Source organism: Benincasa hispida, chromosome 5, assembly GCF_009727055.1.
Source record: "Benincasa hispida cultivar B227 chromosome 5, ASM972705v1, whole genome shotgun sequence".
NCBI lineage: Eukaryota > Viridiplantae > Streptophyta > Magnoliopsida > Cucurbitales > Cucurbitaceae > Benincasa > Benincasa hispida.
Window position 1 is genome coordinate 3,327,198 of NC_052353.1, and position 19,731 is coordinate 3,346,928.

Genomic DNA, 19,731 nt, shown 5'->3' on the forward strand with positions numbered 1-19,731 from the left:
GTTCCACTTCGTCGGTTCCAGCAACTTTCATGGAGTGGTGATCTCTCAATAGAATATTCTTATCATTAGATTTAGTATAAGTTTTAAATAGACTAAGGTCATGATAGACATGATGCGTAGCGCCAATGTCTATCCACCACCCTTCACAACCACCTATCACATTTACTTCTGTGATCATGACGACTAACGGTTCTTTTGTCAAGTTCGCCTGACCAGTAGGACGACGTCTATTCCTACAGTTCCTAGCCATGTGCCCAGGTTTATTATAATTAAAGCAGAGGAACTGTACCGTTTCTCCTGAAGGGGGCTACTATTTTTTCTGTTGGTTCTGGTTGCTAAAGCCACGGTTCTGACCTTTCCTCTTTGTCTTCTTAGATTTTTTGTCAAGTTTTACCACGGCAGAGGCGGGTTTCACAAGTACTGCGTTCACCTCCTCCCTCTGGTCCTACTTCTAATCTTCCTCCCTAATCCTTAGCCAGATGATAAGACTCTCCAAGGAGAACTTCTTGGTCTTATGTCTCAAAGTGTTCTTAAAGTCCTTCCGCAAAGGGGGCGGTTTATCAATAATAACAACAACTTGGAATTGTTCATTTAGAGGCATACCTTCAATAATTATCTCGTGGGCTATCTTCTGTAGTTCATGGGATTGGGCCTCCACGGATTTGTCATCCGTCATCTGGAATTTGAGATAACGGCTAATAGCATATTTCTTCAACTCGGCTTCCTCGGTGTCATACTTCTTTTGCAAGGCATCCCAGACCTCCTTCGCTATCTTCATTGTACTATAGTAGTCATACAGATCATCAATCAAACCATTTAAAATAAAATTCTTATAAAGAAAGTCTTTAAAATTCTTACAAAGAAAGTCTTTCTCCTCCCAGTCAATAGCTTCTTTTATCTGTTGTTCAGTTGGTTCTTCTAAAAGGACGATCAACTTATCTCTGGTACAAGTTTCAGCAACTTTCTTGATGGCGAAAAAGAACAGCATCTTTTGCTTCCACCGTTTGAAGTTCACTCCTTCGAACCGGAATAGACGATTGAGGTCAGATATCATAATGTCATTGTTGCTAATGAGGGCCATTGATGATGTGGCAGGAATCGTCTTAAAAGTGTTGAAAACAGCAAGACCCTCAGAACGACAACCAACAAACGATCAAGGCACGACGGTCAAGCAAAAAATAAAAACCTGCAAAACAGAAACTTGTTATAGGCTGAATTACGGAGCTCGCTCTCTTTAAGACATCTCGTGGCTTTGTCAAGTATGCAAGCAGGTCTGAAAATTGTCATGTCGTCCCAGGATAAAACAACCAAAGGAACCCGATCGAAAATACACCGTTACCGACCGGGACATACACCCTTTCTAACCCACTGCCCGAAAAATGAAAATGGAAGAGTTATGAGAGGAAAAGAGAACATTTGAATGGAGTGAATGAAAAATTCGTGTTTTTGAACTACTGAAGGCCACACATTTTATAAGCCTTCAGCGTGGAACTGTAGGAGCGAAAGAGCAGAGGGCCTCACTATATTCGAACCGTCTATTCTGGTTCCTTCGAACCGGAATGGACGATTGAGGTCAGATATCATAACGTCATTGTTGCTAGTGAGGGCCATTGATGATGTGGCGGGAATCGTCTTAAAAGTGTTGGAAATGGCAAGACCCTCAGAACGATGAACAACGAACGATCAAAGCACGACGGTCAAATAAAAAAACAAAAACCTGCAAAACAGAAACTCGTTATAGACTGAGTCGCCGAGCTCGGTCTCTTTAAGACGTCTCACGACTCTGCTAAGTATGTAAGCAGGTCTGAAAATTGTCACGTCGTTCCCAAATTAAAACAGCCAAAGGAACCCGATCGAAAATGCACCGTTGCCGACCAGGACACACACCCTTTCTAACCCACTGCTTGGAAAACGAAAATGGAAGAATTATGAGAGGAAAAGAGAACATTCGAATGGAGTGAATGAAAAATTTGTGTTTTTGAACCACTGAAGGCCACGCCTTTTATAGGCCTTCAGTGTGGAACGGTAGAGAGCGAAAGAGGCGAAGGGCCTCAGAACGTACACGGACGAATTGGGCTTGCATTGGGAGGACTTTTTTTCGGTTTAAAAAATAAAAAAAAATAAAAATATTTTTATTAAAATTAATAATCACACACGTGCCTTGCCCAACTAGATGGTGGTGACACACGTGTGGGACATCTATTAAACCCACATTGGTCTATCTTCTCACTCTTTTCAAAACATAGGTACCCCTTAGAGCCCAAATTCAAAACTCAAGATTAGAGTACATAAGAGAGACTTTAAAATCAAAATTTTTCAATGTGGGATTCTCCCACCAAATGTTAGTTACCTCTTATTTTTTAAAGTTCAATTTTCACCCAATAGTTGGCTACGACTAGAAGATGAAGAAGTCATCTTAATACTTTAGGATTGATCAATATATACAGATTCAATCGATATGAGAATCTCAATTTCTCCCTGCTTTTTAGGTTAGATATGTCCTAGTTGTGTCCAAGCCGTGTCAAGAGAGATAGAGAGTCAAAGAAGATAAGAGAGATAGAGAATCATGGAGGTTTCACACTATGGTTTCCAACCCATAACATTAAGATAGAAAATATCCTTAAATACTACAACTAAGAGAGGCCCAATGGGCTTTTACATATGAAATAAACCCAAGCTAAATAACATAAAATACTATTACACATAATATTATATACTCCAACAGTTTGAAACTAGAAAAACATTAAAAAAAAAATTCAAAGCATGTCTAGACATATCTGTGTCTGACAAGTGTCTGTGCTTTCATAGTTTGCTATCCATACCAGTTGGAGCAGTAAAATGCTCTGCTGAAAGTGAATATTGGTGTTCCTCGACATGAACTTTGGAAAACAAAATAACTCATCTTGATGAAATATGTGTATGAGCACTGGCATATGTAGCATGGAACTAGGCCTTTTGGTGACGTTATGTTGCTTTTAGACAATACTGAGAAACAAGAGAGAGTATAATTTGTAGAATTCTGTTAATTGAATTTGAGATTTTGATGAAAGTGATTCGTAACTGTAACTATTTGTATTGCATGAAAGCCATGTTGAATGGTCCTTGGATTAAAAATATTCGATTTGAATGCTTCCATTTCTCTCTAACCCGATAACAATGGAGTAAAACTGCACTCTGCAAGTCAATGAATCGTTGCATACCCAAGGTACCAAAGCTTACTCATGAGAACAGTGAATCTGAAAATTCAGCCATTCGTTGATGCTTTTTAAGTTCTCAGAGTAAAGATGCTTCCTTGGGTTGAACCAAATCAGGAATTCAGTCAGGTCAACATCTGAAAATAAAACGAGTACTCATTGGAAATATAACAATGAAAACTCTTGATTATGAACATACACACAATATTTTTGTGCTTCAGTCTTGTTTAAATACTAATTCCTTTTAGCAGTAGACTTAAACAAGCACAAAAACACTCAACTTGACTCAATAGGTCAATAATATGAGAAATCCCCATACAATTAAGAAGTAGACTGAAACAAACACAAACACAAAAACAGCCTTACGTACCTTAATTTATTAGCTAAGAAATACAAAAACTTTAGTTTGTCTAACGTGTCTACATACGGACACGTGTCAGACACTTGGTCATTCTGTCGCTTGTTGGATATGTACCAAACACTTATTAGTGCAACAAATATGTTAGACATGCATAAAACACTTATTGAGTAGACTAAAAAGACATATATGACAACAGTAATAAAATTTGTGTGAAATACATCAAACTAAGTTTTTTAAACATTATGCATCGACTCGTTTACTTTGAAATTTTTTGGATGTAAGTCGTGTGGTATATGGTAATTAATTGTTTATAGAAGTTAGTCAACCTTCTATAAAGTTAGCCGTCTCTTAATTTATTACCTTGCTAATTGCTATGCCAACCTCTCAAATCTATCTGCAAAGCTAATACCATGCAATGCCTGTATAAAGTAGAAATGCTAAAACAACCTTAACAAGTATATTGAAAAGGGTGAAAGGAACCAATTGAATGAGTCAAGACTTTAGAGATAACTCTACTAAATGGACTACCATAATCTAAGAAGACACGGACACGGTGCGATGTGACGACAAGTTGGGCAAATTGGGAAGAAGCTTTTTAATTGATTGCTTTATAAGTTTCTTTTCTAATAATGTATAGGTTGATCTTTGATCTTGAAGTCGATAGTACAAATTTTATGACAATAGTAGATTTTGAAATTTATGAATGATGACTTGTTTATAAAAGTTTATCACACGTCTTTATGATGTGTTTCAATTTCCTCCCCATTTTTTTTTTTGGGAACAAAAAGAAGATATATGTGAGATTTTGGTGTGTCTTGTGAAGCATTAGCTAATAAAATTATAAAAAGCTTCTGGTGAGCTTGTTCTTTCCTTAGGTATGAAGGAAGACTCATCTAATTGGATTTTTTATGCATCCTTTACTTTTTATTAGAGAGAGTGCTGGTTTGGATTTGTTAGAGAAAAAAAAATGTTTTTGAAAAAAGTCATTATCTAAACTATTTGATAGAAATTATTTAAAATACACTTTGAAAATGTTTCAAAAGTTATTTTGAGTAGTTGTCAAACACTTCAAATTTGATTTAAAATGATTTATTTTTAAAATTAAACCAAACATACCCTAACAAAATGTTAGATTAGGTTCTTGACATTCATTGTGTTTGATTAGGTGCTGAAAAGTAGATATAGAGCTAAATTTTATGACTAATGAGACTGCACTTTTAATTGTTTGGTAGGTTTGTGATTTTTAAATAATGTTGAATGAGTTAAAAGCCTACTAGACGTGAAATTGAAAATTTAGAAAACCTATAGAAAACAAAATGAAAAGTTTAAGGATTTATTGGATAAGATATAGATATATTTAACAAAAAAAATTTAAATTCCATTACTTCACTCAAATTTGAAAGTTAAGGTCTCGATAACTATTTAGGACCTATTTAGTAACCATATTGTTTTTAGTTTTTAGTTTTTAAAAATTTAGCTAATTTTCTCTCAAAGAAAAGAGTTGAGTTCTTAGTTAACATCTAAAATAAAATAAAAAAAAGTTTTTAAAAACACTATTTTTTTAGTTTTCAAAATTTGGATTTGTTCTTTAAAACAATGATAAAAAGTATATGAATTTTGGAGGTGAAAAGGATATTTATATATTTTCAACAACTAACAACAAAAAACCAATAGTTACTAAATGGAATCTTAGTTTTTGGTTTTTGAAAATTGAATGTATAAAATACGTTACTTGCTCCTATTGATTTATTTGTTTTATTGTCTAATCTAAACTAAGTTTTGAAAATTAAAAAAAAAAAAAAAAAAAAGTTTTTAAAAAGTAGTTTTTATTTTTAAAATTTGACTTTGAATTGATTTAGTTAATCATACATTTTGTGTGCATTAACTATGATTCAATGCAATTTCAGATGAAATTTGTGGTGTTGGCGAAAATTGGGGAAGTTTCTCAATCATTTACAAATAGGGTTGTCTTGTCCATCCATTTATAAAAAGCAAAAGTTTGTCCATTCAAGACAGAGACTTCCACAGCCATAAAGGATGCATGTAAAGTAGTAAAGTCATTCTTTTGCAAAGTGGGGATTCTACTTTTTGTTATTTATATTTTGGGATATGCAAATGAAAGAAATTTAGGCCCGTTTAGCATGTAGATATTATGTCCGTTCGGATCGTAGACATTGTTTTATGAATGTAGATATTAAACGTCTGGAATTTGAATGTCTGGGTTTTAAATGTTTGAGATAATTGATGTGTGTGTTTGAATATGCATAATAATAATGAATACTTTTATATAACATAATTAATTAATTTAAATTCATTATTAAAAATAATTAAATTATTATAAATTAATTAGAATACTAATCATCATATTAATAATAATTTATATTAAATAGTTAAGATAACATAAAATATAATCGTAAAGATATTAGTCGAAATTTATTAAGTCCAATTAATATTTTTATATTTTAATAATGATTTAAAATTAATAATAATGAGTAATTGATATTAATTAATTTATTAATTAAGTTATATTTTTACTTTTGTCATTTCTCGAACACAAAAACACCTCACATTTTTGCAGAATATTAAAAAACTCATGTCAGATGAATTTTGAAGTTCTTGGATAATAATACACTGAATTTTAAAAATTGAAATGATGTAAAACAAACAATAATATTAAATATCTATCCAAAATCCCATTGAAAAATTTGTGAAACAAAGAGGCTTTTAGGGGCTTTATTCATATTTTTTTTTGTAGCTTATCCAATTATTTAATAATAGTGTGTCATGTGACGAACTCTTTTTACTTGATTTTTTTAATAATTTTATTTCTATTATTATTTTAGTTAGAATGGTTTTCTAAAAAGTGAATGCAAATCAAAATATTGCTCTTTGTGCTTAAGAAGAATTTGAACCTCGATTAAAAAAAAACTTTTAAATATAACATAATTAAATTAGCAAATTATTTAAAGTTTGTATTTTGAAACCAAAAGGAAAAAACATTAATCTTTTTTTCATATTGTGTCGATTTTCTCCTAAATAACTAAAATATTAATAATAATAAATAAAACTTTTTTGTTACTCTATTTATTAATTTTAATAAAAAAAAACTTGATAAAGACAATCAAATTTTACACAAAATTAAATTTGATTCTCACAACCTTTTTAAAATTCATAAATTTCAACCAATTTAGTGGTTTTTTCCTCTAGAATTGATTAATTTTATACCATGTTTAATTAAACACATCAAAATATACATTTTTCTCAGAGCTGTTTCAAACTAAAATTTATCAAAAGTGTTTACGTTGCAACCCTTTTGAAAGTCTAAGATTTATATTGTAACTCTTATTTAAGTTTGAGGTACATTTTGATAAAATTGAAATTTTAAAGTAGATTTTTTTTCTTGCCAAACTAAAACTTGGTTAAAACATTTCTGAGTAATTGTTCTTTAAATGAGGTTCTTTGTTCTTACTTCCTCTGAATACTTATATACAAACACATACATATATTCTATTATATGGTTATCTCTTAAGATAATTATTTTAAATGACAAAACTGTTGAAAATATTTTTAAATATAACAAAATGTCACCAATGATAAATATTGATAGACATTGATGTACATTTATTAGTGTCTATCACTTACATTTTGACATTGAAAAATGTTTATCATTGTCTTATCTCTTTTTATCATTGATAGACAATGACATGTTACTGTATTTATATATAAGTTGATTCGTTTTTCTATATTCGAAGATAATTCTATCTCTCATCTTCATATTTATGGGATACATTTTACATGGTCTATTTTCAATTATGTGACAAATCTAACATTTCAAAAAGGATAAGATTGAATCTTTCCTTAAAATTACATTGACTACAAGTGTATGGTGTATGTTCCCTTGAAATTAATAATGGCCTTTTCTTCGTTCTATTTCAACCAAAACTTTACCTTTTTCTTAAGACTCAGTGTAGATAAAGAGAACAATAGGCAGTAGAAAAAGAAATTATAACCGGTGATCGGTTACGTCTCATTTGATAACTATATATTATTATTATTATTATTATTATTATTATTATTATTATTATTATCATCTTCTGAAAAGTTAAGCTCATAAAAATTATTGAACTTCCTTGAGATTCAAATTTTTTAGGTTAAAATATCAATTTGGTTTTACTTTAGATTTTATTTCGTTTTATTTTGTATATTTTAAACATAATAATAATAATTTAGTCATTCAAAGATAATTTTTATTAAAATTGAATAAATAATAAGAAATTTTATCCAAGGAAAGACGCTATAGATATATTTTCACAATTTATAAAGGAAATGTTCACAAGAGCTATTTTCTTTTGAAAAAAAAATCAAAATGAAACTAACTCATTGACTAATTTTAAGATTTATTGAGATTACATGGACTTAAATTAGAAAAAAAATATATCATTATCTATTTTTTACCAATGTATTAAAAAACCAAGCTAAAATTTGAAAACTAAAAATAGTGGTTTTTAATAGTTTTGTTTTTGTTTTTGGAATTTGGCTAGAATTCGACTCTAGCATCAAGAAAGATGTAAATCATGATAAGAAATCAAGAGAAAATAGACGTTAATTTTTTTAAAAAAAAACTTAAAACAAAACAAAAATGATTATTAAACGAGAACCAAATAATTACCAAACAAGATTTTCATTTTTAGTTTTTAGTTTTTTAAATTTACAATTATTTTCTCTCAATTTTTTCAAATTATAATTTTCACATTTCTTATAAAAGTAAAAATATCTTGGAAACTACTCTTTTTAGTTTTAAAATTTGGCTTGGTATTCTTTTTGGTGTTCATAACTTTAATTTTCTTTGAGTAGAAAGTGGATAACAAAACACATAGACTTATGGGTAGAATTGATATTAAGTTTAATTTTCAAAAGCCAAAAACAAAAAATCAAGATCCCATCGGTGTTTTTTACGATCTCTATGCATTTCAATGCTCCATCCAAAATTTCCTTTGGTAATAAAAAATTTCATTTGCCCCTTCAATATTCGAGCTTGGTAGTTTCCACTTCCTTCGACTATCTGTGTAGGGTTGATCTCTAGGATTTGACTACATATTTCAAAAGTCATCTACAGATGTTTTATGTCCATTTAGTTTATAGTTTTTGTTTCTGAAAACCATGCTTATAAACATTATTTGCACTATAAGTTTTTTTATTTTGTTATTTACTTGCCGTCAATATTTTCAAAAATCAAGCCAAATTTTGATTAAAAAAAAGTAGTTTTTGAACCTTTTTTAAGTTTTTTTTTTACTAAAGAATTTAAGTATTTCTTCAAGAAATATGACAACTATAGTATGAAATGTAGGAGAAAATAAGCGTAAATTTTTAAAATAAAATTGTTACCAAACGAGATTGAAATGTTTATCAAAGAACGCCTTAGAAGTTTATCTGATATATATGATATATATGCACTTTAGACACAAAATTAAAAATTCCTATTAGATATAAAAAAAAGCTCATAGACTAAAACATGGAAGTTTGACTAAAATTTAATGTGAAAAATGGCTATCGTCAATTTATTTTTCTTCCTTTTGGCTTGCAAATTACAAAAAAGGGGAAATACAGCCTCTCCTTTTTCTTATTCATACTTAATATGTTTTTTCTTCTTTTACATCACTGTCCTCTTGGCTTTTGCGATCTTTATCTTTTCTTTTGCATTTTTTTTTTAAATCGAATATCTGACTTCAAAGTCAATAATATAATTTTTATATGGGTTGAACTACATTTATGTTGATTTTTTTTCTAACAGTTTCTTATTTTGAAAACACATGATACGACATAAAGAAAGCAACGTAAAGAGAACATATATCATAATACATAACATTTTTAGAACTTCCCGACCAATTAATACATTCTACTTTCAAGTACAAAAAAACTCCTAATTTTATCGTTTCTTAAAAAAGTAACCATATTCTTTCAAATGTTGCAATATTATCCTTGACCTTTTATAAATATTTTTAAAAATTATTTATGGAGTAGAAATTTGCTAGAATTTGGAATTGACATGGAAAGTGTGTGTGATAATGACTTAAATTTATGTGGTGATATTTGGTTTCTACAAGTCTTTGTCACACAATTTCATACCCTAATCTTCAATCAACATTCTAACAGATTTCTATACAAAAAAGAAAATTTTGAAACATTTATGAAATATCATAACTATTATATATATTTTTGTAATTTAGCGCACATATTAAAATGGTAATTATCAAAAACAAGTTTAAAATATCGACACCAATATCGAGATTTTCATATTACAGATATATTGACGGATATATCAATGAAATATCAAAATTGACAAATACTCCTGCAAGTCAAAAAGAATTATAAAATTATTTATATCAACAATTAAGTTGTTTTTACAAACTATGTTATGAGAGTCGTTATCAATAATTACTATTTGAATAAATAGATTACAATTTTTTTCATTTTTATATCGATGTCAAACTCTTCGATTTATAAATATATTAACATATGTATCGACATATCGACAGATATTGCAATAAAACCCTTCTTCTCCTTTAAGTTATGGCGACAAGGTAAAGAAAAATAAAGTAGAACAACAAAGGAAATTAAAGTAAAGCTAGTGCAAGTGAGAAGAAGACAAATGTCTTTTCTTTCTTTGTTGCACTCTTTTCCATATAATCTTCCTCTAACTTTACTCTCTCTCTTTTCCACTACCTTACAAAATGAAGAAAAATCAACCTTGGATCTTAAAAAATAACAAACCCCATATAAAATTTCTATACAATATGCATAAAAATCATATAGTATTCACTATATATTACTTTGGTAAACTACAAAAGAAAGTGTTATTTGTCCTATCCTATTCATCATTCACAAGACTCTAAAGATTATATATATATATAAAATGAAAAATTATCATGAAAAAGAGGTAAAAATAATCAGCCTCCATGTTTACCTTTTTTCTTCATCACTGATCTAACAAAAAGCAAACAAACAATAAGAAATGCCAAAGCTGCAAATCCTCCCACTGCAAGAGCTACTGTTCTTTGAGTATTATGTCTAGTCCCTACACAACATTGAAAGTCCAACCAATAAGCCATTACATTCATTATCAAGAAATGTATATTCTATACTTGTATGAATTGAAAATGACCCAAAAAGCCCTCCTCTCTCTCTCTCTCTCTAGATTTCATATTCAAATCAGTCTTTTTGTTTCCATTTTCAAGAAAAAGCAAACTAAAGTCATGGGTCTTAAAGGGGCTAGAATATACTTCTAAAGGTTGTTACTTGTTAGAGAGAGAAGAAAAACAAAACTATATTTTGGTTTTAAGTCGTGTACTTTCCAACTAGTTTTCTTACTTTTAAAATCTACATTCTCTTCCTTGAGGTTTCAAATTTGTTATTTATGTTGGTCTTTAATTTTGAATCGTCCATTTTATTATTAACTTTCAAAAAAACGTAATCATTCTGTCTTACTTTTATTTTTTATTTTACTAAACAAATCAATGACATGCCTTTTTTTTTAGACGAGAAACAAACAACAACAATCACCACAACCAACTATTCTTGAATCTCCTCATCAAGAATGAGGTGGAAAATACTATATGAAAAACATGTTTCCAGATCAAAGAACAACCTTAAGAGAGTGTCAAAGTTGCTAAAGTAAGAGCAAATTTGTTTTTCTCTCGAGAGATGTGATAAAAAGAAGAGAAACTAACATTGTATTTTTGACAAAAATGAGTGCATAATGATTTCGAGCAATATAAGTTAAAAAGAGAACTGGAAAAAAATGAATGCTAGATAGAAAAATAATTGTTAGATTCTTAAACTTTTATAATGTCTAACATATCCCGTCAGTTACATATCCAACAAGTCTTTTGACATATTCAATTAATTAGATGTAAAATTGAATTTTAGACATTTAAAAGAACTTTAAACTTTCAATTTTAGGTTTGTGAATTTTTAAAAACATTGAATATGTTAGGGGACTATTAGACGCATAATTGACAATTTCAAGATTTTGTATTGGTAGACACAAAATTGAAATGTATTGACTTATAAGATACTTCTTAAACTTCAAAAATCAAATAGGACTCAACCATTGAAGTTCGGAGGCCTAAACACGTCTTTAAGTTCATAGATCAAATGGACATAAACTTGAAAGTTCATCAACTAAACTTGCAAGTTAATAAAAAAAAAATAATATAGCACGGACAAAATTGAATACTTTAAAAAAGTTCAGAGGCTGAAATAGACAAAATTTCGAAACTAAACTACAAAAATCTTAAAAGTGTAGAAACTAAAATAGAAAATACGAACATAAAAAAAAAAAAAAAAGTTGAGCATGAAAATGATGTTTTAAACAAATTATATTTCTAATTGTTTTGCTTTAGATACAATGACAATTAAGCACTCAAATGCATCAAATGACCCACCATCTCATATTATTTTTCAATAAAGAACTTCCAACGCTCCACCTCCAAATCATCCTTTACATAAAAAGATAAATTATTTTTTAAAAAAAAAAACTATTATTTTGACTTTTAATTGTTTTGATTGAAATCTGATTCAAGAAAACCAAAATAAATAAATACTGAAATCTCATCTTCAATGGTAGATTGAAACTTCAAACTTTTAAAAAATTAATAACTTAGTCTCTATTAAAAAAATTATTGAAATTTGATGAAATTGCTTATGAGATTTGACACTCTAGACTTAAATTGTTACTAATGCAAAAGGTCCATTAAGCAATCATTTGGTTTTTTTTTTTTAATTTTTTTACTTTTAAAAATTATATTTATTTTCTTACAATTTCTTTATCATGGTACACGTGTTTTTAAGAACTACATTCTTTTAGTTTTCAAAACTTGACTTGGTCTTTTAGAACACCCCTAAAAAGTAAATAACAAAACAAAAAAATCAATAGATGAAAAAGTGGTATTTATAAGCTTAATTTTCAAAAACTTATTTTTTATATTAAAAAAAAAAAACTTAATTTTTAAAAACCAACTACCTATCAAATTGAGACTAAATTTTCAAGAACTATAGTTTTAGATTATAGTTCTGTTTGGATTTACTTGAGAAAAAAATATTTTTCAAAAAAGTCATTTTTATTTAAACTCTTTAATAAAAACGGTTTAAAATACACTTTGAAAGTATTTTAAAAACTATTTTGAATGGTTGTCAGACATTCAAAATTAAACACTTTCTTAAATGGTTGCTTATATCAAAGTCTATATACCAAAAGTGTTTTTAACCTATACATTTCTAGTAAAGTTTCGATAAAATACTTTTTGGTCCTTAGATTTTAAGTTTAGTTTTCACTTGACCCCTAAATTTCAAAATATTTTAAATTTTGAATTTGATTTCAATTTAATCCATAAGTTATAATTTATCTTGAGATTCGAATTTTATTAATTAATTTTAAAAATATAAATGAATTAAGTTTCATGTTTTTTTAAGAGAGATTTGAAACACAAATCTAATGCTTATCAAATGCATTTGTGAGCTATATCCGATTTGATAAATAAATTTTAAATTTTCACACCATAACTATTTTATTAAATTTTAAATTAATTAAGAGATTAGCTCTGGTTTAATTTTTCACAGTTGAAAATCATCTCAAATCTCCCTCCTTCTCTGTTTTAGATGTTATTGAAAGCGAAATTGGAACTACCGTAATATGAAAACAATGTAAAAATTCAAACCAAAGAATTTTAATGGTTCTATTCTATCAATTATCATTGTCATTCTAATTCTAAAATTTAAATTATTACCTGAAGATGAAGAAATACTCGGAATTCCATTTGGGTAGTAATTGTAACTGATATAGCATTTGTTCAGATAAATCTGCCCAGAAATCGAGTAACCGCACTCCGTATTAGCTTTCTCCGCCGCCGTCTTCACACAATCGCCGCAATCGCCGCCGCCCAAATCCCCCTGGCACTGCCCCAACACATAAAGTGACCGATAACTTCCAGTGTAAAACAGAGCACCGCCATTTTTGACTCCATTCTCAACCATTTCAAAAGCTGTATTCCTCCTCTCTTCAAACCCACTTCCGGCCACCTGAATCGACCCACAAACTTTAAACAGCAACTCCGTCCCTGAAACTTGCCGGAATCCAGCGACCTCGTAGCGCAAATAACAGCCGGCGAGTTGGACTCTGGCGGCCAGAGCTTGGCCACAGAGCTTATCCGCCATGGATGGGATCTTACTGACACAGTCGTTGCACTGTGGGATTGTGAGATCGCCTCTGCATTGGAATAAACCTTGAATCGCATTTCCGCCGTCGCCGGCAGATGTGGAGAAGAAGGGTTTCTGGGAAGATTGAGAGATGAGAGTGGAAAAGAGGGATTTGAGATTTTGGGTGTAAACTCCAGATGGGTCTTGGAATTTTTGCTGAGAACAGCCCTTGAAGATCAAGGAAGTTGTGTCTATGGCGGATATGGGGAAGAAGAAGAAGAAGAAGAAGAAGAAGAAGAAGAAGAAGAAGAGAAATGGAGGGTTGTGAAGAGGAGGAGCCATTTTGGGGGGAAATGAAAGGGAAATTTAGGTTAAGGAAGGAAGGATTGAGAAGGGAATTTCATGATGGAAGAGGAATTTTAAAGGAATTTTGAGGAGAATCAATGATTTTGGGAGGAAGAAGAAGAAGAAGATGGGTTGTATTTATTTACAGTCGGTTTGAGTGCGTCCTTCTTGTGGTTTATTGCAACGTTTTGTGCAGAAGGATTAATGCTTTTGCATTCTCCGTACGATTCCACCCTACTCCTTTACTATTACCTTCTTAAAAGAAAAAACATTTTTTTAATTAGATTTTCCGTATAGTTTCTATCTTCTCTCTAAATTTTAAAGTGTTCACTTTTCATTTTAAATTTTGAGTCGAATTTTAATTTAGTTCTTAAATTTTAAAATATTACAATTTTAGTTTTGAAGTAACCTATGAAATAAATTCTATGGTGATAACCTAGCCTAATTGATGGACATCCCAAGATCTAGGTTCAATAGGAAACTAACGGAATAATTTATAGTTGACATTTTGTCAATTGTGTGGTAGGTTGATGTTAAGATCATGTTCATATTTTGTTTTACAAAAGAAGTATGATAGAATACTCTTATATTACCTGTGTGAGTGTAGAAGTGAGGTTGTTTACTTGAGAACTTTTTAAATGACTTATGTTATATATGGTTTTCATGAATTCAGGATTTTATTCGGGATCAAAATGGGCATATTTATATCAAATTCAAAGATATAAGATGAGTTGTGCGTGATATCTATTATCTCAATTCACCATTAAGAAGGTATTTCACGAATTTATAATCTTACTATTTCTTTGATAAATTTGATAGATATTCACTAAGGAATATTCAAGTCCAGAAGACACCTCTCCTTGTGCATTCCTTGATTTGTTTGCTCTCAATGATTTTTGTTTTGATTTTTTCCACTTTCTTTCATATGGGAGATTGTTAAATATTCTATGAGAAAGTGAAACATTCTTGAAAATTGAAATATTAAAATAATAGATTTATTTATGTATATTAAATTTATCGTTAGAAACTTCAATTTTGGTTGAAGTCATCAAATTAGATCATGTTTCAATTACAAATTTAACTTTCATATGTTAATTTTGTAGTTTCTTCGATTTGAATGAGTTGTGTTTTATTTTGGTCAAGTAGCAACTCAATTAAGTTAAATTTGACAAATGTTTCAATTTTATATTTATTTGATTTTATTTTATATTTTGAAGAAGTTGCTAGCCTATAAATGATAACTTGTTTCTTCATTTGAAGTATACCATTCCAATTTGAAGAATTCTTCCTTCCTTTCTTTCAGTTGATGAGTAAAGAGCGAGTATCCAAAAGTTCTGCTTGATCCAAGTAGTTCTAGGTTGATGTTCTACCAAAATTAGTCGTTGCATCCTGCTAAAACAATCGTTGTAGTCTGCTTACGACCTATTTATAACAAATAACTGTCTTCAAAACAATATTTTATTAGAAGCGTGCCTCGATTACCAGCTAATCTTTCCACAAGATCTTGAGGGTTTTTTTTTTTTTAATATAAGTTTGTTGTCATTTCAGCTTACGGCATTGTTATTCTATCTCGCATACTTTTGAAAATTGCTATTGTAAACAATGTGTATGTTTACAATGTGATTATTTGTATCCAATGGACTTGTAATCAATTGGTTAGTATTATTTAGTTCTTTATTCACATCGTATTTCCCCTAACAATATGAAGACGATTAAATTTGAACCGAAAACTGCAAACTCCTCTACTAATGTTGCTAGTTCTGCCATCTACCATTAGTGGATGAACCATTGTCAAACCTCATGTTGAAAACCTGGAGAAGTTCAAAGGAGAAAACTTCAAAAGATGACAATGTAAGATAATCTTTTACTTCACCACGTTGAATGTTGCTCACATTTTGAGGAAAAAAATGCCCAGTTACTCAATAGAAACTGTAACTCCTGAAACCGAAGTCACTAAGCAAGCATGGATGTATTCAAACTTCCTATGTCGCAATTATATACTATGTGGTATTGAAAACACTTTGTATAGTATTTATTGCAATGGCTACAATACATCAAAAACTATTGTCGAAGACATTAGATAAGAAATACAAGCTGGAAGATATTGTACTAAGAAATTACTCGTGAAAAAATTCTTAGATTACAAGGTGATTGACACCAAACGGTAGTTAATCAGATGGAAGAGATACAAATTATCATTAGTGATTTGCAAAGTAAAGTATTGGACATCAATGTGTCATTCCTAGCTGTTGTCGTGATTGAGAAGATGTCTCCTTCTTGGAAGAACGTTGTCTATGAAGAACCTTGTGATAAAACTCTGCATAAAAGAGGACAATAGAAAAGGAGATAAAACTCTGCTAGAAGTTGAAGCTAAGACTCATATTGTTGAAGCAGAAAAATATGAATCTTAGGTTGAGGAATAATGCTAGCAAGTACATTCAAAGAAATTATTAAGTTTTTTGTAAAAGTGGTCATACCCCTACAAACTTGTCAACATTTCATCAATATTAAAACATCTTAAAAAATAAACTTCAAAGTAATAAAAATATGTTTCATAGTCCTAGCAAAAAAAAAATATTTTGTTTATATATATATATATATATTATATATATATATATAAACGAGGTTGGAGTTATGGATAGGGAATACAATCCACATCCCTATCCCCATACAGTTAATAGGTAAAAATCTATCTATACCCACAAATCTTGAGTCCATAGATTAAACGAATATCTCTATATAGAATTTACTCAAATATTAAATTTTTGTCGACTTGTCAAAATTTCATCAATATTTTCATATGTTTATATGTACAATATTTTAGATAAGGTATGTTAATCTATGTTTCTATTTCATCCTTAAAAAGATAATGAAACTTAAAAAGAAACAAAATGTTCGATTATTTATACATACTTGTCAAATTTTCAAAAAAAAAAAAAAAATCAATTTATTGACTATTATTTTTCAAGTGGAGTAAAATATATAATAAATAATGGATGTCCATTAGTATCATGCTTAGTATCCGATCCAAGTATCATTTTCTTATTATCACGTGTTGGCTATGTGTCATTCAACCACCTATCATAGTGTCCAAGTGTGTCACTTCATATTCACCAAAATTCCCTATAAAAAGTGGTTATTTATGGATTTTATAGAGATATATACATCGGTTGAACTCAACCAATTTTAGAGAAAGTTGAGATTTTTTAAGAAATTTCCTATTTTTTATTATTTTATTTATTTATCATTATTTTATTTTATTTATTCATATATTTATTTTAATATTATATTTATTAATATTCATATTCCCGTTGCGCCTTTGACTTTGACTTTGATGTAACATCAAGTATTTCCTTTGACTTTGAAAATATTTAGATTTAATGTTTTTTTCTTTTTCATCTCCATGTTTTTTTCTTCTCTTAATAGATGTTAACCTTTGTATATTCCAAATGTTGGTTGTCTTATTGTAATTATTTTCTTTAATGAAGAAACTTGCATCATTTTGTATATATTCGGTGATTAAAAAATGAGTAAAGAAGAAATATGTCTGGCAGACAGTGCAACTACACATGCAATACTTACAAGTATAAAATATTAAAGTCAATACAATATCAGGTTCTGCAAACCTGATTGAAGAATTTGGAAAAACAAATATTATTTTGTTTAGATGAACAAAATTTACAATTGACAATGTATTATTCTCTAGTCAATCAAAGAGAAATCTACTTGGTTTTAGAGATATACATCCCAATGGTTATCATATTGAGACTAATAGTAAGAATAATGTGGAATATCTATATACCATATTCACTGTCTCAAATGAAAAACATATACTGGAAGAGTTGCCTACTTTATCTTCTAGATTGTATTATACTCATATACGAGTAATTGAAACATATGCAACAACGAATCTGAAGTTCATGAATCCAGACATATTTACAATTTGGCATGACTGTTTGGGTCATCTAGGAACTATAATGATAAGGAGAATTATTGAGAATTCAAATGGTCATTCATTGAAGAGCCAGAAGATTCTTCAATCTAATGAATTATCATGTGATGCTTGCTCTCAAGGAAAATTGATAATTAGACCATCACCAGCTAAAGTGAGGATTGAATCACCTGCATTTTTAGAACGAATTCATTGTGATATATGTGGACCCATTAACCCACCAAGTGGACCATTTAGATATTTTATGGTATTGATAGATGCATCCAGCACATGGTCACACGTGTCCTTATCATCAAGTTGAAATGTTGCATTTGCAAGATTACTTGCTCAAATAATTAAGTTAAGAGCACAATTTTTTGATTATGCAATTAAGACAATTCGTTTTGATAATACTAGTGAATTTACATCTCAAGCTTTTGATAATTATTGTATGTCAATTAGGATAAGTGTGAACATCTTGTAGCTCATGTTCATCCACAAAATGGTTTAACAGAATCATTTATAAAACATTTGTAATTAATTGCAAGACCATTAGTTATGAGAGCTAAGCTTCCTTCATCTGTATGGGGACATGCTATTTTGCATACAGCGTAACGTGTATGCATTAGGCCAGTAGTTTATCATGAGTACTCGCCATTAAAATTAGCTTATGGTCATGAGCCAAATATTTTCCATCTGAGAATTTTTGGATGTGTAGTATATGTTCCAATTGCTCCACCACAATGCACTAAGATGGGTCCTTAAAGGAGGTTAGGAATATATGTTGGATATGATTCCCATCAATTATTAAATATCTTGAGCCACTGACAGGTGATGTATTTACTGCACGATTTGCTGATTGCATTTTAATGAGACAAATTTTCTAACATTGGGGAGAGGAATTAAGAAGTTAGAAAAAGAAATTACATGGAATAGATCGTTATTATTTCATTTAGATTCTCGTATAGATCAACGTGAACTTGAAGTTAAGAAAATAATTCATTTGAAAATATAGCAAATCAATTACCAGATGCATTTATAGATGCAAAGAAAGTAACTAAATCACATATACCAGTTGCAAATGTTCTATAAAAAATTGATACCCGACACAACAAATTGTCACTAATGAGTCTGGAACACACCAAAAGTGTGGTAGACCAGTGGGTTCCAAAGATAAAAATTCTCATAAAAGAAAAATAATTAATAGTCAAGAAGACTTAGTTGAGGATATAAATACCCATAAAGAAACCCTCGACATGACTAGTAAAGAAGGTGAAATATCTAAAAATAATAATGAGATTTCAATAAATTATGTCATGACAGAGAAAAGATAGAATTGAACTAATGTAATTATTGACAACATTTTTGCGTATAGTACTGCTCTTGATATTATATCTGAAAATGAGGATCCTGAACCAAAATCTGTTGAAGAATGTTGACATAGAAAATATTGGCTTTAGTGGAGATAAGCAATTGGGGTAGAATTAAACTCACTTTCAAAACGTCAGGTTTTTTGACATATAGTCCAAACACCAGAAGGTGTTAAATCTATGGGATACAAATGAGTATTTGTGAGGAAAAGAAATGAAAATATGCATTTGAAAAAGCTAGACGATCGTTTAGATAATTCTCTGCGATCGTTTAGGAAAAGGTGCGCGTGTACACGATTGTTTAGTAAACGTTGAGCTGTTGTGTATACTCTCGGT

At 29.7% G+C, this 19,731-nt stretch overlaps 1 protein-coding gene across 1 annotated transcript; it reads right to left on the reverse strand.

Annotated features, from left to right (window-relative positions):
* Positions 1-10,090: 10,090 nt before the first annotated feature.
* LOC120077595 (plasmodesmata-located protein 1) lies at positions 10,091-14,279 on the reverse strand. Its single transcript, XM_039031531.1, has 3 exons — positions 13,341-14,279; positions 10,520-10,630; positions 10,091-10,278 (listed from the first exon to the last, which is right to left on the reverse strand). The coding sequence occupies exons 1-3, from the start codon at positions 14,089-14,091 to the stop codon at positions 10,256-10,258; spliced, it is 885 nt and encodes a 294-aa protein (XP_038887459.1). The 5' UTR covers positions 14,092-14,279; the 3' UTR covers positions 10,091-10,255.
* Between the last annotated feature and the right edge of the window lie 5,452 nt (positions 14,280-19,731).

Coding starts and splice junctions, on each gene's coding strand:
- LOC120077595 (XM_039031531.1), bottom strand. CDS start 14,091: ATGGCTCCTCCTCTTCACAACCCTCCATTTCTCTTCTTCTTCTTCTTC. Junction 10,631..13,340: donor GAGTATTTCTTCATCTTCAG/GTAATAATTTAA, acceptor AATGTTGTGTAG/GGACTAGACATAATACTCAA. Junction 10,279..10,519: donor ATCAGTGATGAAGAAAAAAG/GTAAACATGGAG, acceptor TCATTTTGTAAG/GTAGTGGAAAAGAGAGAGAG.